The following is a 23563-nucleotide window of genomic DNA, read 5'->3' on the forward strand; positions in this document are numbered from 1 at the left end:
CGATATATAAGAACATCTGAAATTTTGGATGCTAAAAAGCTTCGGCGTCCGATTTTTCGGACTTCCTGCCCAAATTTCAGGTCCAAAACAGCATTAATTGAGCCCCCAACTCTGCCACATCTTTCATCTCCATATTGGAACCAGCGTTTTCTTGAGTTAGTACATTTGCGACCGTAGACAGCTTTGCTGCAGTACGGTGGTGTGATGAGGTGAAGCATACTGAAAATCTAGGGACCACTTCCAAACTAACGTTGACTGTCTCTTGGCTAAATTCGACCGTAACGGACCTTGAAAGGCAGCTTTGCCGCAATACGGGGGTGTGATGAGGTGAAGCATATTAAGAATCTAGGGACCACTTCCAACCGGACTTTCTCTCTTGGCTAAGTTCGACCGTAACGGAGCTTGAAAGGCAGCTTTGCCGCAATACGAGAGTGTAATGAGGTGAAGCATATTGAAAATCTGAAGGGGTCACTTTCAACTGGACGTTGACTGCATTTGTCTTCAGGAAGTTCGAATAGTTCGAATAGTAAAATTTCAGTGCGAATCGAATCGAATAGCAAACACTATTCGAAAAATATTCGAAATTTCGAATATTCGCACACCCCTAGTTTTTATCTAGATGAGCCAAATACAGTCGCCGACCGTTTATTCGGACGCTGAAAATTCGGACATGCTCGTTTATTCGGACACCTTCGCGGCACCGCCACTCGTCCCATTGAAGTAATGTAAACTCACGACCGAAAATTCAGACGCCCCACAGCCCGCCATTCGATTTTTCGGACTCCGGCTGGCTGATAGAGTGCGACGTTGAACGCCATAACAAGCTGTCAGCAATGTTTACAATATTTTTACTAGGTTGCCAGCACTGAAATGTTGCACTGGCTATAACTGGAGGTCGTGCCAGTGTCAAAAATCCACGCAGAAGTTACCGATCTCGAAGGCTATGTTTGTTGGCTACACGTAACGGTTGCCTTTTGGCTTTAGCCAGTCACGTATCCATTGAACGGCTACCACGGCCAAACAGCAGGCCAAGCCAAGCCAAGCTTGGAATCGGCTCTGTGCGGCGTTTGAGGCGAATGACAGCGCGTACGAGTACGACGCGGATCCTAATTCGGACGAAGAGAGTACGACAACAGATTACAGAAGCGCTGCAACATCAACTAGACCAACATCGTTTCCTTTTGGCGTGTGAGGGTTTGCGTTCTCATGTTTCTGTGGCTAGGCCTGATCTGCATCCCGAGCTTTGTGTCCTGCTCGTGCGAGGCCTGATCTGCTGAAATTGCTCCGACGCTGCCTGTTCCATGTGCGCCGTCGGAACTAAAGAAACGCGGCAACTACAAGGCCCTGACGATGGTGAAAAAAAGCGGCGATTATTCACCAGGTGGAAGTTGCTTGGGAGTTTTCGCCGAGTTGGGCGATGAGATCATCCGTCAGCTACTCGAACCAGCGCATGTGGACAGTGACTGCCGTGATGACGCACCTCCCACACCACAGCCATCAAATGCGGATTTAGCGTAGGCTGTTGCAGTGCTATTGCCGACCAGCAGGGGTGGCCAAACATTGGCTGAAATACAGGCCGACTTGGTCGCGCGTACGCGTACATGTGTACAGACACGCACTAACAAGTTTTTTCCGGCCGCTGGGCCAATAAAAGTGCTTTTTTCTGGTGAATCCTTTTTTTCGGACTCCCGATTATTCGGACTTTTCAGCAGTTCCCGCCGAGTCCGAATAAACGGTCGGCGACTGTAAATGCGTTTTCTTGTCTTTCTGCCCCCATTGTAAGTCTACTCCATTCAGTGTTTTCAAGTAACATATTTGGATGCACTTGGCATGTTAGCATCTCTCTTTTTGGGGGCACTTCTGATAAGCCGAACTCCTGATAAGACGAACAGATGACCGCGGTCCCTACGAGTTCGTCTTAATGGGAGTCTACTGTATTATCAACAGCAGTGCCCTACTTACCGAGAAATTAAAGGGGTCATGAACCACTTTTCGAAGTAATGATCTAATGACCTCAGTATCGGAGTTTACTGCCGCAAAAATTTCTCGAATCCGTCAAGAACGAGCGCAGTTTTGGGGGTTTGGCGCACGCTTTGAGCGCTTTCTCTCTTTTCTCGTGCTGACGAGCGCACTGGAAGCTACACAGGGAGGGATGGCACGGGGGAAAGAAATTACGTCAGCGCTCGTCATGAAATGCCATCGCTCTCCCGCTGTGATTCGCGTGCGCGAGTGCGGCTACCTGTACTGAGGAGTGCGGCGCAGGCAAGTGGCGGCACCACGTGGCAAGAAGCGCATCTGATCCGAATGCTACTCTCGATTTACGTCAGCTATCGGCCAATAAGCATGCCATGTCTCTTGCGACGTAAACAGGCAGATCCGCGACGTCAACGGGCAGACGCCCCGCCCACCGAGAACCGGCCTTTGTTTGAAAAGAGAGCGCCTGAGGAAACGGCAACTTCGCGCTCCGCTTGTGGCCTTTACGTGGCGCGCATGACTGTAATATTTGGCAGAGCAGTTCATAGCCGTGTAAGCTTTCCGCAAGATGTGTTTTTTCAACAAGCCCAAGGGGTGCTTCATGACCCCTTTAAGCTAAATGTATCACACGATGAGCGCCATGAGCGGCACATTTTCAAAATGATCCCGATGACGTATGAGAGTCTGCCTACAATTAATCACTAGTGATCAAACTAGCAGCAATAAAAAAAGAACCTTCTGTGCATCAAGAGACGTGATAAAATGCTGTTTGTTCGTTTCTGTGTGATTCATGGAAAAAAGAACCTCTTTGGCGTTGCCATGGGGAATGGTGTGCGTGGTTCAAAGGTTCAGTTTTCGCCGAATTGCGCTTCGCCCGGCGCCCTGCTTCGCTCACGCAGTCGCGCCTCAGTGGTAGTTTCGGTATCGTGTACTGCCGCTTGTGTTTTGCGCGCTCGTGAAAGTCGCTCTGACAGAAAGTTCGACAAAATGCCGCATGCATGTGATGTTGCCGGATGCCTGAATGGTGCACACCGCGGCGCAGTAAAGGAGTCCTGACCACCTTGTTGGCCTTACATTTTAGTCAATTACAGTCAAATCTCGTTACAACGAACACCACATTAATGAACATTTCAAATTAACAAACTTTTAAGAAATCCCGTGCCGACTGCTTATAGTTTCAATGTAAAAATATTTCACTACTACGAACTTCAGAATAACGAACATTTCAGAATAACGATCGTTATTTAATTCCCGTGTAATCTTAACAACTTCTCAGTACTACGAACTTATATCCCGAAATGCGAGGATTCTTAGATTTCAGTGTATCGGTCATGGCAGTCGGAGCTGTAAGGTAGCAGACGACGCAGCGCGAAGAGCGGACGCCCTCCCGCTAAAACCTGAGATGGCACGGGAGGAGAAAGACGCGGGCGGAGAACTTTTTTTTTTTTTTCCCTTCGATGCGGAGGCGACAATGCATCAGGTTTTGTAAAGGCCCAACCGCATGCACAGCACGCGACTTTCGAGCGAAGGCGACTGCGACAAACGGGCTCCGTCGCGCTGCTCGATTGAAAACTATTGCGCGCACGCAGGCAAATTACGAAAAAGAATTACAGAGTAGATGAATGACAACATGCCAAATTTATTATTGTCTTGTTTGAGATAAAGATGCCATAAAAGCGTTTCGGGACTTCCTTTTTTCGCAATCTTATGTTTAACCGCGACAGTAGTATTTGCTGTGATCCCATGGGGCGCCCGGAAGCGTACGCTGCCTACGCTACGTCGCCCTTTGCAAACTGCGTTATGTTGGGGTTAGTCCACGAGGCGCATCTCGACAACGTTTCCTTTTGCTGTCATAGAACGTTTAGGAAAAGCTGCAGCGCCTCACGTCGTTGCTTCGCAGGGAGAAGGGCTACCTCACACGACGACGATATTGACATTGCAGCAAGCTACCACCAATGCAGCAAGCTACCACCGAAACATCAAAACGAACCGTCGATCATAAATAACGACAAAATACGGCCGCTGCCTCGCTCTCCGCGTGAGATGGGGCTGTAAATAAGGTAGTCTATAACTTGCATTCCTTGAAGTACGCGCCGATTGGAAGCATCACGAGCAAATTGCAACCGAAGCAAGGGTCAGAGATGCTGCCATGTTGTTGGATATCGTCATGCTCACTTCCGGGCGACAAGCGATGTTTTCTGGCTTTCCAGAAACCTGGGATGCTATCGCGGAACGATTCTATTTCAGATTCCAATGCCTTTCGTGCTTTTCGCGCTTGGCCAGTGGTCAGAACGACGGTCCGTCCGCGTTATCAGTGTGATCAGCCAGCCGTGTGGAATCGGAAATAGCATCGTTTCGCGATTGCACCCCTGCGACAAGCGACGGCGATGGATGGCCCTCCGCGACAGCAAATCCTGTCGGCCGTCGCTCAAAACTCGCGTGCATGCAGTTGGGCCTTAAGGGGGGACATGGCTTATGGAGACCAAAAAATCATCAAAGAAAAAAGTGTTTTTTAAATTATATTATTGACATCTACAGCTATTATTTCGCATATAAAGCCTAAGAGAAGTCTTATAAGATCAGTATTTCATCTGCAGTTTAGATCTGTGCAACGAGTACGAGCTGAACGTTAAATGTTTTTGGGTCATTTATTTAGCTTGTCGGAGTCATATCTCATGATCTAGAACAGCTAGAGCTGTAATTACTTTTTTAACATAAAGCCCAAGCTGTGTATCACAAAGTGCTGAGAGCAGAATTCTAATTTTCTGCTCATAGATTTTTAAAATTGATTGTGTTTTTTCTTACGGTAGTCATGGGTACAAACATTGAATTTCGATATCTGCAGAATGACTAGTTTAGATCCGATCTGAAAACTGTTTGCAGCGTTGCACTTATTGCATATAGTAGTATCTAGCTATCTGATAATATTCCTTTCTGCTGAACGCTTTTTCTCCTATTGTCTCCGGAAACAATAGGAGGCAGCTTTGTGTATCTCGTAAACCAGTTTGCTTACAGAGAAACAATTATTGTATATTTGAAATCAGCATGAAAAACCAAACAGTCTATTTAATTTCATTAGGTTTGGACATAAGTACAGAAAAATATCTCCACAACACATGTCCCCCTTAAAGGATTGCAGCGATGACATGGACGACGATGTCACGGTAGCACCCGAAAATCGCGACGAGTCCGTGTCGGCCACAGATGCGTTGGACTACTTGAGGAAACTCCGCATATTCATAGAAAAAGCGGAACAGCGACCGAAGCGGCGGATAAAAGTGCGGACGGTCTAGAATCGTTCGTGACACAGAGTTTGTGCCGCACCCGTCAAAAAAACTATCATGGACTATTTCAAATAAACGTGCCTTGTCTGACGTTCACGTGTGCATTGTTGTGAGAAACGAGTTCAAGGACGTACCGTTGCAAAGGTAGGACGTTTGCGTTACTGAAATTCTATTGTTATGGTAAATTTTTGGGCTTTCACTATAACGACCTTTCAGAATAACGAACATTTTTTTGCAGTCCCCTGAAGTTCGTTATACCGAGATTTCACTGCATATCCGAATGTCCGTTCTACCAGAATCCGTTGTAAACGAAGCTCAATCAATGGAACAAATATGGAGGTCGGCATAACGCCTCAAATTGGTATGTAGTATCCGAATGTCTGTTGTAAATGGATCCGTTGTAACGAGGTTATACTGTACTGGATTTATTCAATTCATCAAGAAAATCAAACTGCATTAATGTAATAGGCATGTGCTTATCGTTTTGTTGATATTTTCAATAATTCGGAATTCGGTTAATTTAGACATTGTTTCTGGTCCCGTGGAATCCGAATTACCCAGCTTTTACTGTAGCTTTCTCATATTTCACTGCAAGCCGAAAAACATGCCACACCTTTTCTTCACAAGTGCCACATAATTTTCTGGTCGCAAAGGCAAGCAATACAAAGAGTCTCTCCAGCCTTTTTTCTTTAGAGCATGAAAAGCGCCTGGGTTGTGTGAGAGTTGCCCTACAACTCTGAGGGCATTCCTTTTCTTCCCAACTGCAACACAGTTCCCAACAATTGCCTTACCTTCTGCACTGGGAACATCGGCCAAGGGCACAGTGGGCAGGTCGAGAACAGCTCTGGCCTCGTCTTCCGACACCAGAGCCTCCAACTCCGCCAGCACTGCCTCGTCATCTTCGGCAGTCAGTTGGCCACTCAGGAGGTCGTCGATTTCCTGAATAATAAGGACAGGACAAAACGTGTCAAGAGTACTGCATTAAAGGGGTACAGGCCCGAAAATTTTTAGTGGTCATTTTTTGCGTTAAATGCAAGTCTAAGCCCTCAAGAGCCTAAAAATTGCACTGGCAAGTGTGAGTGTACACTCAAAAAGTAATTACAACATGTTTTTAAAACCTGGTTTTGTTCGCACTGTACCATGATGTCATGACGTGGTATGAGCTTCTCGTCACGTGTTTGTGCAAGATATTGTGACGTTTCCACGGCCCCTCTGCTTCGTGGCTCTGTTGGTGACGCACAAGCAGCCTGGTTGCATGCTTTGATACCTGACATCGTCACAACTAGCCATACTGGTGCATGATAACAACAGAATTGATACTTTAGCCTGATGTTACACTAGCGTTGATGTCAGTAGGTGAGCCACGTGAAAATTAATTTTAATGTCGAAATAAAATATCTGATCAGCATTTCCCAAGCTTTACACTTACTGAGAGCTGTCTCTGCATACAGGAGATTTTTATGGCAAAGTCAGCCTCAAAGGTTGGTGTCAGTACACTTTTAAGGAGGGAGGTGCTTTTTGGGACCAAAAATTGCCAAAAAGTACATTTTTTGGGAACGTCATTTATAGGTTGTGGCACTAATGATGCAAAACCTCACCAATTTTCATGAATCTTGATCATCATTTTAACTATAAGAGCCTTTTATACCATGTCAGCGACCAATGCTGTTTTGTTCATTGCTGCTTTCCCTGTTCACTTTTTGTAACTTTACAATCTTCTGTGAAGCAATTCTCAGCTTTGTAACACTCAATTTCCATCATTCCTGTCTTGCTGAAAATCCGAGTGTTAAATGAGTGCATAGGGTGCCAAATATTACTTTTCCATTTGTCATCCTTGCTCTCTATGGCTAGCAGGATTTCTTTATTCACCAGGGAACATAATGGTGCTTCGACACTTTTGTGCTGCTTCTGTCCATCGCACTTTTAAAAAGAGAAGGCAAGTTACAAAATTCCATATGAATGTTATCATAGTATACATTACTGAAACTACAGTAATACCTCGCTGACTCAATGTAGAAGAAACCGGAAAAAATTTCGACATAAGCAGAATTTTTTAGATCAGCCAAGTCAGTTCTATCCTTCACCACTACTGACGAGCAACGCTACCGGCAGCCATGCTAGAGGCAAAAACACATGCATCATGACGCACTCAGTGTCACAGCATGCCACATGCATCAAAAACAGCATAAATCAAGAGTTTCATGGTGTGCCGAGTGAAATGGGTCAAGATCCAGTTCTGTGGCAAATAATCCCTGCCACAAAGCAAATGACAAATCAGGAGCGACAACAGCGATGTCACAAAGCCATGGCGACCGGGATGCCATCGTTCTGCACCGACTTTTCAATCGAGGCATTCAACAGTGCAACGGCATGTGATCGAGGAAGATCCAGAAGTAATCTCAGAGCCAGCAAAACAGGATCACAGAAGGAGAATAAATTTCCCATTTATTTGAAGGCAAGCTGTGCTGGTCTCTCCACTTTTTTTTTTTCCAATAATCAACATAGGGGTACGTCACAGTTTTATCGATAAAATCTGGTAACAATACATTCAGGTGCATTTTTATTTTGAACCCATGAAATAGAATGAGTGTTAGATTCGTGTAAATACGGTACTTGAAGGCATAACTTTTACTAAGTTGAGTCAAATGCTTTTTCCTCGTATTGTAACTCCACATCATTCAGCATTTCTAAGTGACATATTTGGATGCACTTGGCTTGTCAGCATGTCTTTTTTTGGGGGGGGGGGGGGGAGGGGCATGAAAAGATGTCTACGGTCCTTAGAGTTCGTCTTAACAGGAGTCTACTGTCTAACAAAGTTTCAGTGCCACCCCAGAGGAAGAAAGAGGCAATACATTGAAACTTTTGCTGGGGCCAGTGGCCACATGGTTTAGATTCAAGCAGTTTTTGCAAACGCTTGTCCTATATTACCACAGTCTGTTGGACCAGTGTTCCATGTGGGTTCACACGTGATGTTGGTCAGCTGTGAAGAGGACTACTTCGCTGGCGCGGCATCGAGCTATGATTGCCAGATCTCAGGTTCAAGAAAACAGATTTTCTTCAGGCTTTTAAAATTAGTCTTTGTCCTATTATTCAAACATTCTTCTGGCACTTCCCGTGCAACAAAAGAAGTGTTTGGCGTTGCTCCAAAAGTTGACTGAATTTAATGAAGTTTCAATATAACAAAGTAAATTGCCGACTTCATTATATTGGGGTCTAACTGCATTAAAAATCCCGTGCAAAAGTAAGGCACACATGTCAAGAATGTTCACCACCACTTTCAATATCCACGCTGCAAGTGAACTTCTTCAAACTGTACTGCACTTCTGTACTGCAGTGCTCGTACTATGTCCTTCCTTTCTTGTGTTCCGTCTTGTTTGCACTAACTTTTTTACAATATGCATCAGTTCCAACTCGACCACCTCTCTACCTTACTGCACTTCTCATGTTATTGAAATTACAGTAATACCTCGTTAACTCGAACTCGCATATCTCGAAAAATCGGCTAAGTCGAAATTTTCCGTGGTACCAAATGATTTCCCATAGGTGCAATGAATTTATTGCCCTTTATCTCAAAGTATTTCCATGCCCACTTTCGGTTATCTCGAAATCTTGACTGAGAGTGAAACAAAAGCTTTGCTGCCAAAACCGTTTCACAAAATACTAGCGGCAAAATGTCATGCGTTTCACAAGGTTCACACAAGGCTGCCGCACTTACAATGAAGTGGACACTGTTCCCGAAAGTGAAATCGAAACCTAGCGGCATAACAACTTTGTCAAGCAACCCTGTGTCACGTCACGTGACGCCATAGACGTGCTCAAAGGCAGGCCCTGCAAAATAGCACGGGTCGTACACGTCGTTTTGTTTACCATCAGAGATGCGATTTCAGCATTTTCAGTGATGCTACCAAGGACTTCTGATTTGGAGCAATTTTTGGAGCAGCAAAATTTCCGTTTTGGAGCACTTTGGAGCAGCAATATTTTCATCTTGGAGCACTTTGGAGCAGATAATTTTGCATCTGGGAGCACTTTGGAGCAGCGAATTTTACATCCTGGAGTGCAATACAGAAGCATATTGCATTAACATTCAAGCACCTGAGTACTATTATGGGGCTCTTATGAAGGCTAGAAATATTTCGATTCATTGCAAATCTCATGGAAAAAATCATCTCAGGAACATAGGCGTGCGCACAGGGGGGGCAGGGGGGGGGCGGCCGCCCCCCCTAATCACCTAAGAGGGGGGGTGCAAAATCTGCCCCGTACATTGACCCTTGCGATAGCAATTATATGGACACTCTCGGCGGATTTTTGCCGTCGCCGTTGTCGTAATTTTCCGTATAAAGTCCAAATTAATAACATCACCACGCGCAGTCTAGCCGCGGGTAAAAGCTCGCGAGCGCTGGCGACGAACGCGGCTGAAGCGGAGATTAACCTAGCCGGCCGTCTGTCTCCGTCGCACGGACAGCGCATGAGATAACGCCTTCCCGCGTGCGGGCCTGCCGTCGATTGCTCATCAAACAGAGAGGAAACGCCCCGCCAGTCTTTCGTAAGGAGCATGAAGGGACGCCAGGGGAGCGGAAGGGGGGGGGGATTGCATCGTTCGAAAGGCGCAGTCGCTTGCGCTCGCGCTATCTCGAGGCATCAAGAGACTGCTCGTAAACTTGCTCTGCTCTCAACGCTTACGTTGTGTTTAGAGAACTCAGAGCAAGAAAACGATTCGGTTCCTGGAGGGGCCATATTCCCGTACACCAGCGTTTTGTTGAGTTACGCGAGATCGGATCCGAAAGAGTTAGCTGCTAGTCTTACTTCGTTTCACAATACAATTTTTTGGTATCGCATTCATTGCTTCGCTCTTAAGCGAAACTGGGTTTTTTTAACCGTTAGCTATTGACCTCCGAAAGCGAGGGGCGGACGTGTAACATGGCGTAGCCGCTTCAATGTGGGCCGTCAGCGACGGAGCGACGGGCCCTCTACTGACAGCTGCGCATTTGCGGCTGCTCCGACCAGGAGATATGACTTTACTAATGAGATGACATTTTTAAAAAAAAGCAAGCAAAAATTCGAATTGGAACCCTAGCACGTGAGCTCGAAAGGGCAGGGCCTTTTAGGGGGTATTTACCGCAGAGTGATTACAAACTCAGACGTGCTGGTGGAAGGAATTACGAAAAAGCTGTTCTGGATGAAGACCCATGGATAAAGTATATCTGAGGAAAAGTGTCAACGCGTTTCCACCGTTCGCATGCTCTTCCATAAACGAGAAGCAAGGAAAATTCGATATTGTCCCATATATCTACTGCGAGCGATCCCAGCTGATTTCATTCCGCGATGTCCGGAAACAGAAGTGACAGACATTTTAGCGGCACTCATGTAGTTATTACTGAACATTGCTTTCCTTACGTGCCGTGCGACGCTTGAAACGAGCTATCAGCAGCGTTTCTGGAACAGACGACGTCCGCCGATGAATCGCCGTCGCACTTTCTCGCTACCGATAGGCCTAGACGTCACCAGCCTCTGCGGAGAGCGCGTTTTGCTGTCGAGCCGACTTGCAGAACAGAAGCTGCGTCGGCACCGTGCATGGCATCGTGGCTTACTCGGAACGCACGCGCGAGCGCTATTTATTCAGCGGAATAATTCTTGGTCCATAACTGCGACTTTATTGGCAGCCCCAAGATCGAGCTGCACATGTTCTGACGCACCGGCGGTGCGATTGCCGGTGATAGACGCCCCCAAACCAGAGACTTTGGCGCAGTTTGGCGCGAATTTCGTCGATATTATCAGGATGGCGCAGTAAATACAATTTGGCGCACTTTGGCGCAGTTGGCGCAGGAGTGGAATCACTGCATTTTATTTATGCAAGGCACGTCGCGCGGATTTTTTCGTTGGCCGTGCAATGTGGTGAGGATAACGCCGCCAAAGCAAAGCAAGTCACTGATGCTGCAAAGAAAGGTAGCCTTAATCAAAGAAGCGGATTCGAGGCTTGAAGTTTTCGAACGTCAAAACGGCGCTGATTGTGTGGTTGCACCGTGCAAACGGGGCCCCTTCCAGTCACCACATTGACAGAGATGGCCTATTCTCTGGACTTAGCGTGGGTTACACTGATCTCACCTGCAACTTCGGCTGGTTTGATAATTTTTTTATGCGAAACAATGTGGCATCATGCACGGTGATCGCGGCAGTGTCGGCGCAGCTGAAACAAGAAACATGCGTCGCTTGATGCGAAATAAGGTTGAGTGCAGCGACGCGGATGATCGCCACATGAGATGTGTTAAGCAACTCGAGAAAGCTTTGCTAGGTGCAAGTGTTACTGAGAGGCAGCCCAGCCATAGTTGGTCTTTCTACACTAAATAAAAAGGCAGTGCCGAAAAACACAGCTGGTTTATAGCTCTGGTATGTCATTTCTTTTTTAAAACCTTTACAAAGAGCCAGTTAGGCGCTCCTGTTAAGAAACTGGTCAGTAGTGATAACGTTTTTAGATAGAACTGGACTTCCCAATGGAACTTGCACAACTTCGCTTATCTTGAAAATCTGCTTATCTTGAAATTTTTTTTGGTTTTTACTACTTCGAGTTAACCAGGTATTACTGTATCAACAACATCGCACTATTCATGCACATGCTACTATGGAACATGTTCAATTTTAGTGAATTTGCATGCAATGTAGAATAAAAGAGCAAGGTTTGCACATGAAAATATAAAGCAAGGGCCTTGTCTGCATTTCATGACAAATTTCCCTTACTATACATCAATGCAACACAGGCCTGTACACAGTGCACTGAAGCATACAAACAGTTGTAAGAACCATTAAGCAGTAAGTGCACGACACGTGCCATACATCATCCAATACCGACTTAGAATTAGGTACATCAAACTATTTTGTGGTTTCCTCTAGATGCGACAAATCTAAACTCGACAGCACCAATGAACCCAAAATTCAGAGTTTGCCAGGTACGTAGTGATCCACCATTGAAAGGTGGTCAAATATTCTTGAAACACGGTTAATTAAATTTAAGGCTTCTCAAGCGGGAATAATAATTCAAGGTCTTTCAAGGACCTTGGAAAAACTTTTCATTGTCAAGGATTTCAAGGACTTGTACGCATCTTGTTTCTAATGGTGTTTTCCACTGGTCGATCTGGAGCAGATGTTCTTGCTTCGTGGCAGCGAATCCCAATTTCACTGGTTGGTTTGGAGCAGGTTTATGCTTTTCACTATTCATTTCGGACCGAACCCCTCCGCAACGAATTGCTTTCAGTTGCTCCGGCAGCGCAATGCGGATTAAGGTGGAGTAGGCTGCGTTGTCCACACGACCTCCATCGTGTCGGGCTTATACTCCCTTGCAAAGCATGCCTGTTTTCCGACGGCAGACTTGGGTTCGTGTAATCAGAGCGCTCGTTCCAGAAATTTGGCTATCGCTGTAGATCGACCGGTCGAAAACACCATAACAGGCCATACTAGTGGATGCCGCAAGACAGCTTACCTTTTGCTTTTCAATGCCCTCTTGTGTTTCGTCCATTATTTTTTCTATTGCCTCCACCGACAGCACCTATAATGGAACATTCAGAAAAATATGTGTCAGACAGACTCAGAAGAGCAGTGACAGCACTCTATGCACAACAGTGACACAATGCATTTTGCCTACCAAACCCAGCAGTGGTTCCATGTGCCTCATAGAATGCGCAGTGGTAATTGTTTATACAGTTAAAACCTCGTTAATTTGGACTTGAAAAGATGGGAAGAAATGTTTGAATAAATGTCAACATGTCCAGGGTATTGAGGAAACAATAAACCAATTCCTACTTACATCAAAATACTTATTTACTGAAAGAATGAGGACAGAAAATTGTTCAAGGTGCTTGTTCCTTTCTTAACATGTTCACTGCAGCACACTTTCTTGAGGTCTCATTTTAGGTGCGCAGTGACCAACCCGTGGGCCACTCGGCATATCTTCCAAGTGCGCCGTGACCCACCGGTGGGTCACACACACCTGTGCCTGTTTCATTCTCTCCAAGGAGATGGCACTGCTACCTTTGCAGCTGGCACACTCATTTGAAAGGCACAGCGCTATTTCTTGCCTTTGTTGCGTAAAGCTATGCTGAAATCTGAAGTTTCTGTCACCAGAAAACACAAACACATATTTGTTTCCTCTGTGTTTTGCTTTATTTTGTGTCCGTAAAAGGCAAGATGATCCATGAGTCATGCTAAAACGTTCGGGAGCAGCAGGAAAACGCATATACAGTCGAACCCGGGTATATCGAACTCGCCAAAAAATGTTTATTAGTTCGATATATGGCATAATTCGATATAGACCCGCTATAGGATTTGATGACACAAAGGCACATGCCAATAAGAAAAGTACTTTATTAATATGGTGGCTTACTTGCCCACCCTACTTTGGAACAAAATAGTCCTGAATTTTCTTCTGTTTCAACGACTTCGCTGCCTGCGGCAGCACGCACGCCTCCACGTTGTCGAATGAGTCGGAGCAGCCTTCCATATTCACGCAATAGCGCCGGACCAACGCAAGTGCACTAATCACTTTGGAGGATGTAGGCAATGGGCCATCGTCAATTTCCTTATTGCTGTCGCTTTGGCTCGTGGTCGGCACGACGTCTGCAACGTAGTCCTCATCTTGTAGCTGGCCCATGATGGCGACATCATCGTTCGCACTGACGAACTCGTCGAATGTCAATCCGTACGCGGCGGCGACGTCGGACTTCTTCTCACCGCGCTCGACTTGATTTATGATTTTGAGTTTCGCGGCGAACGGCAAATTCTGCCTCTTTGCACAAGCCATGACCACAGCGCGCCAAGAAATTTCACAGAGCTCCAACAGGCAACACCACCAGCACGGACCACGCTGAATGAGGACTCGAGGAAAAGAGGCAGCAGCAGGCACGCAAGCATAATGAAAGAAAAAACGGCGCTCACTTGTACCGCCTCCGCGCCTCGGAGAAAGCACGACGGCCTCTGATTGGCTGTAAGCGCTGCGAGCAGGCCAGGATCATTTTTTGCAGGGGGGTGTTCGCCTGTGCACAGCCAGGTCTAAACCACTTTTTCTACGATGGCCCCGGTAGTTTTCCCCGCCACCGCGAGGGAAAGCCAACTTGCTGGGGCATTTTTGAGGCACATGGAGTTTGATATATCGGTTGTTGCTGCTATTTTCGTTGAATGTCACAGTAACTTTTGCTATATATTCTCAATGTAAATTTACCATGTTTAGAAATTGTTCGATATACGGGATAATTTGATATAAACGGGTTCGATATAGTCGGGCTCGACTGTATACTTATTCGAGTGAAACATATTTCAAAAACCGTGGCAAAATGGTGGTGAACACAATAAAAAAATAGGCTGCCACTCCGCTTCTTAAAAACAACATCGCCATCCCACGTTGAACGCAATAAAAGTATATGTATTTGGTTGCATTCTCAAATCTTAGACGGCAGCACATGACGGAGAGTTCTTGAGCGTGGGTCACTAGGTGGGTCACACCGCACACAGCATGCGAACGTTTTACTTCAGTGCATCGTGGGTCACGGCATCTAACACCAGAAAAGTATTCTTCTGATTATCTATAACCTCTTGTAACAACAATCGTACCTCTGCGTACAAGTGTGATGAAGTTATCGCATCCGCAAGCGGGGGCATACTTGTGACATCGTCGCCGTATAGGAGGAGCACAGGCCGTGACCCACGCCGCAGTGAACGCGTTAAACATAAAACAAACAATTAAGCCAAAGGAAGCTTGGCTTCATTGTCTGTTGGATGAATTTGGTTGTATTTAAAGGGGCACTGACATAGTGGCAGACTGAAGGGGAACTGAAAATTTCCAGTTTTTTTTTTGCGTCAAGTGAAAGGTCAAGCCCTCAAAGCCTAGAAAATGTACTGCTAAGCGTGAGTGCACCCTGAAAAAGTAATCACAGTATGTTTTTAAAAGCTAGTTTCGGTTCTAACTGTACCCTGATGTCACAACACGGTTTAAGCTTCTCGTCACATTCTCGCAGCAAGATATCGTGACATTTCCACAACCAGCTCCATACCCTAGGCTATAGCAGTGACGCACAAGCAATCATTTTGGAAGTTTTGGTACAAGCTAGTGTTGATATAGGTAGGTGCACCATGGGAAAATTGCCTTTAATATCAAAATAAAATCGACAGCTCTGAGCTTCACAGTTGCTCAGAGCCGTCGCTGTATACAGGAGATTTGTATGGCAGAGTAAGCTAGCCTTTGAAAAATGATGTCAGAACCCCTTTATGAAAGGATCTCTAACCCTGCTCTCATTTTAAATAGTAGTGTGCAAGCTGCAGTTCTCGCTGGCTAACAACCTCCTTTACAACTGCTGCCTGCAGCGTAAAACCCACATCTTGATCTATTACGTGCTTTTCACCCAAGCCCACACCCCTGCCACCACTCCTCATGCATAACTTTTTAGTGAGCGAGCTGGCCAGATACAGACTAACCATCTTTGCAATGCAACTGTCATGTCTTGTGTCAGCATGCAGCAAGCAACAGAATTGCTAGTCATACTCAACAGTTCCTGCTATGTTTGTGACCGCATCTACTGTGGATGAAACTGATCAGTAGCCATCCAGGTGCACAATAAAATTCCAAGCAAACACCTGTAGTACTTTGCCAGCTACATGACATTAGCATCAAAGTGAAGCACACTCTACCGCTGCCAAGTGTTCAATGCCCAAAATGCTCAAGCACACACCAACTTGGAACGAAATTCTAACCGCAACTAGTGCTCACAAAGCTGTGATTTAAAATGCAGTTTGAAAGTCGCAGGATCGAATCCCGGCTGCCATGGCTGCATTCCGATGGAAGTGAAATGCTAGAGGTCCGTGTACTTAGATTTAGGTGGACGTTTAAGAACCCCACGTGGTCAAAATTGCCAGAGCCCTCTGCTACGGTGCCTCTCATATTCATATCGTAGTTTTGCAGTCGAAAACCCCAACTCCAATTAAATTTGAAAATGCAATTGCGGTTGGCCACCATGCAAACATGAATACATGCTGGTTATCTGAAAATGAGCTAAAACGAAACTACTGTCTGCCAAATACCCTGCAGAGCGTAAAAACAAAAGTTTAATGCAAACCAAGAGCAACTCTTCGCTTGTGCTCCGAGAAAAGTCTAACAAGAAAGAATGGTTTGCGGATGCAAACGAGTATGCCCCACACGGGAGATGCCCAAATGTGAGGAAACAGGATGGTGTCTTTGTGAATGCATGCCTGCCAACCTAGGGACTCCTGAAATCGGGAGACTCGCCGTAAGGGGCGGGGGCTTGCCTCGCAGTGAGCACACTAGTACCACAGTACTTAGCGATTCATATTGTCAGTTCCAAGTCCACCGGCATACTGGCCTGTGCAAACTTTCTCTTTTACGTGCCTTGCAAGACGCCTTGGCAGACATCACTTGGTGCTTGGCTAATTGAAACTGCTCCAAAATGTGCTATTTAGGTTTCGGTACTAGTCGTCAGTCAACTAGATGCAGTACAACACCGGTGAGCAGCAGGTACTCGCACAGCTTGGCCATATTTTAGAACAAGCCTAGCGCGGTGGTGGTCTTGCGATTGCTCGCGATCATACTGACACAGTATCTTTTTTTTTAGTGAATTTACGGCTGCTATGCAGAGCAGCCAGCTGAATTTGTAGGACTACACATATATTTGCACATCCACTTCCTCCACGAGCGTAGCGATGTGGGCTTGTTGGTGCATAATGGAAAGACAGTTTCTTAGCGCTGGTATAGACGAGGACACATAGGAAGAGACATAAGAAGACATAAGACACATAGGAAGAGACATAAGAAGCGCCCATGTGTCTAGTGTCTCTTCCTATGTGCCCTCGTCTATACCAGCGCTAAGAAACTGTCTTTCCACTTCCTCCAACACTGTTAAACTAAATATCATGTTGAGAAAACAATATTATCACAAATTAAATGAGCGCCCTCAAAAAAAAAAAAGAAAAACCGGCAGATCCTATGCACTGTGGGAATTGATGAATGCGAAGCAGCCAGCAAAGAACGGCATACATTGCTTCATTCACTATATGGCGCATGTTGGTCATGCATGCATGCATGTGAAATCTGGTATATACAATGCATATGAAACGTATACTCTGGTATATAAAATGCATTACCTGTCCTTTGTGTTCGTCATGCACTCATGCCATCCCACATCAATTTTGGCTTATGTCCAGTTAACAAAACAGCTGGAACCACAGCAAGGCAGTGTCATGTAAATCATGAAGTACATGACATGTCATGATTTTCATGCTACCACCTGTCATTTATGTTCGCCATACAGTCACATCAAGCAATATTGGTGAATATCAAGCTAGCGAACAGGCCGCGAGGGCACCATGCGGTGGCATGTAAATCCTGCTGTACATGAAATGCATGTCGTGATTGTCATATTACCACCTGCTGTTTATGTTCGTCATACAGTCACGTCACGCAATGCCAATTTTGGTGTGTATTGTCACTGGCTCGTGATGTCAACGAAGGCAGCAGTCGGCGTGTCGAAGACAAAACTCTTTATTTGGCCGAACTTGTGGCCGGGAAACAGAAAGTCAAAGTGCAGCAATACACGCTGTACACTAATAGCGGCGACCAGAGCGTCGGCCGTCAATGAACTGCTCTGTGATAAGGCGCGTCGGCATTTATACGTGTGGCATGGAACATTCGAGCCTTATCGCTGGTGGCCCCGTTAGTTCGAGAATAATCTCAACTGTTCGTGTTTGCGCACTCAAGCCTTTAAGAAGATTCTAAGATAATCTGGAACGTTCCTAGACATTAGGGCGTTGCTTGCACGAGGCAATGGCTACGCGTACGACGAACTAGTTAGATAAAAATGACAAAAAGAAGCGCGCGCGGCAGTATCATGCTAGCAAAACGGCTGTGAGCGCACCATGAGCATGGCATGTAAGGCTTGCCATACACGACATGCATTTCATTATTTTCCCCTTACCACCTGTCACTTATGTCGATCATACAGGCACGTCACGCACCAAATCTGGTACATGTCAAGCTAGCGAGACCGCTGCGAGCGTACCATGAGCGTGGCATCTAAGTCATGTCGCACATGACATGCATGTGACGATCTTACCACCGGTCACTTATGTTCATCATACAGGCACGTCACGCACTACCAAATTTGGGGCATGTCAAGCTAGCGAAACAGCCGTGAGCGAACCATGTGCATGGCATGACATGCATGTCATGATTTTCATGTTACCACCTGTTTTTATGTTCGCCAAACAGAAATGTCTCATCATACCAGTTATGGTATGTATCCATTTACTAATGCTGTACATGACATGCTGTCATGATGTGCACGTTAAGACCTCTCACTTATGTTCTTCATACACTCTTGTCACGCCATACCAATTTTGGTATTTATCAAGTTAACATAATGGCCACAAGAGCACCAAGAATGTGACATGTAAATCATGTCATTTATGACATGCATGTCAGGAATTTCATGTTATGACCTGACGTTCATGCTCGTCATACAGTCATGTTATGTCATACCAATTTTGGTATACATCCCATTAACGAAACGGCCAGGAGAGCACAAAGTCATAGGCGGCTAGATAGATAGACAGATATGCTCAAAGTCGCAGAAATTCGCTAAGAAATGCTTTGCATTAAAAAAAAACAGGCCTGCATGGAACCTGCAGAACAGTCACAGTGAAAGCTGAAAGAACGGCCTTTCTAGATCTCGTAGATTCTCTAGGGGCAACTACTACAAGTACAGTTGCAAGACACCCACTATGCCATAAATGATAATTTTGTGAAGTGGGGAAGTACCCACTATGCCATTATTCATGATTCTGTGGAGAAGCGAGGTACCCGTAAGTGTGCACTTTGTTGATGCTGTGGATGATGATCAAGAATTATGGCTGCGCCCTTTGTAAAGGGTTTAAAACTGAACCACTCGTTACGCAATTGTGCGAAGCCTGGTTTTTGTTTTACTCTTCTACCATGCTACCTTACATCTGTTAACGTGATTCCTTGTCCGACATGACGCCTGTATAGGGTCATCTTGCAAAAGAGTTTCAAACCACAGCCTGGGTTGAAATCCCACTGGATATTCTTTTTCTCATTGTGTGCAATAGCGGTTACGGACACCGGCGGCAGACAACTACACTACCAAAATAAGCTGTTGTTGCGATCCCATAACAGCTTTCACTGTAAATCAAAGGGTTGTATAGAGAAATCTATGCGTGTAGCAGCTGTTTGCCATAGCCGCTTCCAATGAATCGCAGTCACTATCAGATGGTGCCCATGCATTTTCTTGAAGCCCACATACACCGAATCAAAACCGGACTACTCTTTGCTGGAACAGCTGTGAAATAAAGCTAGCTCACTAACTGTGATTGTGGATGCTGTCAAGGGAAGTAAGTGACCAGGTGCTTGCTGCAAGCAAGAACGAAGATCCTATCCTTTTTTGTAACAATAGCTGCAGATAAAACCATAGTTGCTATCGATGCAATCATATATAGCACCGGTTCATTTTTCAAGGCATGTACGTGGCCTATGCAAACAGAGTAGAAACAAAACTGCTGTTTGCCAGCACCATCGTGGGAGAAACCCAGCCTGCTAATACTCCTGCCACACAGGCACATCCTAAATCCCACACGATTTCCTAATGGAGTTCTACCTCAAGAGAGTTCTGGCAGTGTCACATATCAATAACAAAGTTCTAACAGCAGCAGTGAGGGGCTTTACAGTGAATAGCCAAGTGACCATCTGTAGCTTTTTGCTCTGTGGCTATTCACTGTAAAGAGTGTGGTTGTGTGCTGTATTTTGACAACACATGCGTCTTATATCGTGACAGGGATTTGTTAACCCGTTTGATTGTGGAAGCAGCTGAAATGACATGTGATGACTTTATGAGTGTGTAAGCGCACCATTTATCTTGCTCACACGGAAAGAACTTTGTTTTTTGGATGGTGTGGTTGATCATAATGGATGAGTATTGTATGACACAACACGTGGGCTTTTGGTGGGTTGTCCTTCGTTCCTCTTTTTTTTTTTCTTTTCTTGCCCCCTATATATTCTGATGTTTTGCAATGAACACTTAGTTGAAGTTAAGTGCTTGTGTCTCTTGTTTCGTGTCCTTTGTAAAAGTTGTGCGCTTCCTACCAAGATGGACCATACCAACTGGCCCGACATAATTGTTTATCCATTTAACTTTTTAGGTTTCTTGATCGTTTTTCTCTGATGTCATTCTTGTTCCACATAGTTCGTCTTAGTGTTGTTAAATGTTATTGGCGGTTGCTTCTTCATTTAAGGCCAAACCCCATATACGCGAAAATGCACGCGACAGCGACGAGCGACGCGACGTAGATTGTTTTCGCGCAAGCGGTCGCTTGGATGGGCAAACTCCATTCACGCGACGGCTTCAGCGAGCGATCTCCACTGTTGCTGGCATGAGGGCGTTTACTCGTGCCAAAAGTGGCCCGCAATCAGCGGCATGCAATGTAAAATACGATGGTTTGTTGATTAATGGTACATAAAATGTTTATCATTGTCTTGCAGCATTTTTTTCGATCCCCATCACTGCTGCTACGTGCCGCCAAGCCGCGTCACAGACGGCGCGGGACTTGTAGTTCCCGTCCCTGAGGGCACGTTCGCGTTCAACAATGTCAACGTTGCGCTCGTCGCCGTTGGCCATGTTGATGAACGTTGTTGATGCGCGTCGATAAGAAAGTGGCGACAATCAGCATTACGTCACTTATGCATCTTGTTCCGGTGTTTTGCCATTGGCTGCTTGAGCACTGCATTTCCGGGCGACGAGCGACGGATTCCAAATCTGAAAAAACCGAGCGATCGCGTGAAATCGACCACGCGACACGTCGCGCGAACGGCTCGTTTCGTCGCTCATAGCATCGCTCGTCGCTGTCGCGTGCATTTTCGCGCATATGGGGTTTGGGCTTTATTATGCTTTTTTTGCCTCTGTTTGTCGTTTCTTACCTTTGTTGTGGTTTTATACCTCTGTTACAAGGTTTAATCTTTTTCTACTGGTTTGGGGTGCTCGAGGTCATTTTAGAACTTTTAGATCGTGCCACTGGTACAGTTCTTGTTATAGGAAATTTTTTGGTGGCAGCATGTTGATTCGAACAGTGGTGTCAGATTTGGCTGTCAGAAGTGGCTTGTCTTGTGATGGTGCGAAAGAGACGATATCCTGTTTTGAGCATACGTGTGGTGCTTGCGAATGTGTGGTGATTGGTGCTTGTGCTTTTCGCATACATGTGGCCGTTTTGTTGGTCCTTACGACATGTGTGCAATAGCGTTCACAGAGATTCGGGGGTTTGCGCACATGGGCGGTGCATTTGTTGTGTCTGCCCATATATTGGCTTGTGGTTCTCGAATAATAAACAGCTGGAAGTCTTTTCCGTCTCTTGTTCTGCTTCCTTCCTTCCTCCATGCTTGCGCTACCCATTCCTGTGGCGGCAACACCACAACAACATGCGTAGCCTGCAAATTGCTGAACCGGGTGAAAGACGATTCGGTTGAGTCGCCTTAAACAATCTACGACAAGAAAAAAAAAAAAACCTAAGGAAGCAGTAGTTGCAACTGTGGACGCTTGAGTGGTGTCGGCGTCACGCTTTCAAACGGGATCGAAAAGATAGAAATGAGCAAATACTTGCCTCGTGGAGCTTCTTCAACGACTCGTTGCCGACCTTGAGGCCCTCTACAACTTGGATTTCAATTTGGGCGAACTCGATGTCATGGACCTACGGGAAAGAGCAGGGTCTAAGGACCACGTCACATGTGCATCACCCCTCACCATTCTCTCCAGGTTGGTTAGCTGCCCGTCAGTCTTTTCCAGCATCTGTTCCATGAAGCGCTTCTTCCTGAGGAGCAGCTTCGCTTTTCTAGAAGAAACGGCGATTGTTATTCACACTCCTCCATAACAACACAACAGAACTACTCACTCTTTGCGCCCATCGTTGAGCAGCTTCCGAGCGAGCTGACGCTCGTTCTCCAAGTTGAAGAGGATTTTCTTCTGGTACTGCTTGATCTTATCCCTCTGCTGCTTCAGTTGCTGAAGGGAAGACAACGCAGCAGCATCAGCGCTCTGTAATCAAGCATTTCGCTCACTTACCAGGATGGCCTTGTCTTGCTCCGTCACGCGGCTCACTTTCTTGTGCTTCGCGAACAGGATACCCATCTTATTGCGAGGAGTTTCTGAACGCAGTACTCGGACCCATGTCAACACCTCAACAACAGTCATGCAGCAGCACCGGCCGAAGAACGCTTACAAACTTCGCGAATGCATGGTACTTGTTTCAACCAACGCGAATCGAACACACCCACGGACGGGAAATAACGCTCACTCTCTGGCGTCGCGAACTAATATATCACAGAACACCTCTACAACCATTTATATGTGTACGGCACTGGAGCACTGATAACAGCATACAACACCTACACGAAATCTGGTTAAAACTATCACAAGTGTTCACCACCAATCACCACTATCACCATCACGTTTTGCAGTAAATATTGTAGGAAGCACCCTCGCGCTTTTACGATTATTTCCAATGGTCTGCAAACTGTGCATAGGGTCTTTAAATCTAAAATTTGTGTTAAAACTAATCAAAACTACTTCTGTTATTAGTAAGCGAGCATTGCTTTTTCTAGAGTTTCCTACCATATTTTATGCGCCCACCTGCAGAATCCAGCCGGCGCTACGGTCGCTTCCGCCGTTTTGGTGGTGCCGGCATGCCGGCGTTTCGAACGGCGTTTTGCTGGTGCACATGGTAGCAGTACGCATGTAAAAGTCTTTAGAGCCGCGTTCTCGAGGCGAGATGGCCCCGTTATTGTGTTCGCCCGCCGTGGCCGAAGCGTCGGGCCCGAGTGGCCTGAAGAGCGCGGTGAAGCTCGTCGAGAGTGCCCTGCAGTCGGACAGCGCCTACCCGCTGCTCGTCGACCAGTTTGCCGCCTACGGTCCTCTGCCGAGCTGCAGCGGCCTCCAGGACCTGGACTACCCGGCAGACCCGTACTGCGCTGCCGCACCGGCGCCTGGTGCCTCCATGGTGTGCCGAAGGGTGCCCTTGCCCGCCGAACTCGCCGAGCAGGTACTATTGCGCTTGCATGATCGGACAATTGACAGCTTGCAAAATAGTTAATGCGCATGCGCGATCAAGCGTGTTTACACCACGAACAGCATCGACCACAGAGAAACTATTTTTTCAATTCACCACTAATCCCTGCCTTTCTTTCGTCTCTCCCCTCCCTCCATGTACCGGGGAGCCTACAATGAGGCGTTCCTGCAGTGTGTTTTGGAAACCCTTTG

General features: G+C 46.2%; 2 protein-coding genes across 2 annotated transcripts in view; one reads left to right on the plus strand and one right to left on the minus strand.

Moving 5' to 3' along the window:
* LOC119399290 (charged multivesicular body protein 6-A) overlaps positions 1 to 22726 on the minus strand; it is a 54665-nt gene extending 31939 nt beyond the window's left edge. The window contains exons 1-6 of the mRNA XM_037666104.2: positions 22370 to 22726; positions 22200 to 22309; positions 22052 to 22139; positions 21912 to 21998; positions 12730 to 12795; positions 6050 to 6197 (exon numbers count right to left, since the gene is read on the minus strand). Of these exons, the coding sequence (XP_037522032.1) occupies positions 6050 to 6197; positions 12730 to 12795; positions 21912 to 21998; positions 22052 to 22139; positions 22200 to 22309; positions 22370 to 22498 (628 nt within the window). The 5' untranslated portion in view covers positions 22499 to 22726. The remainder of the gene's footprint in view (positions 1 to 6049; positions 6198 to 12729; positions 12796 to 21911; positions 21999 to 22051; positions 22140 to 22199; positions 22310 to 22369) is intronic.
* Positions 22727 to 22975: 249 nt separating this feature from the next.
* Positions 22976 to 23563, plus strand: part of LOC119400580 (nuclear pore complex protein Nup155) — a 61498-nt gene continuing 60910 nt past the window's right edge. The window contains exon 1 of the mRNA XM_049417724.1: positions 22976 to 23345. Within this exon, the coding sequence (XP_049273681.1) occupies positions 23076 to 23345 (270 nt within the window). The 5' untranslated portion in view covers positions 22976 to 23075. The remainder of the gene's footprint in view (positions 23346 to 23563) is intronic.

The sequence above is a fragment of the Rhipicephalus sanguineus genome, chromosome 7 (assembly GCF_013339695.2).
Source record: "Rhipicephalus sanguineus isolate Rsan-2018 chromosome 7, BIME_Rsan_1.4, whole genome shotgun sequence".
In the NCBI taxonomy this organism is placed as follows: domain Eukaryota; kingdom Metazoa; phylum Arthropoda; class Arachnida; order Ixodida; family Ixodidae; genus Rhipicephalus; species Rhipicephalus sanguineus.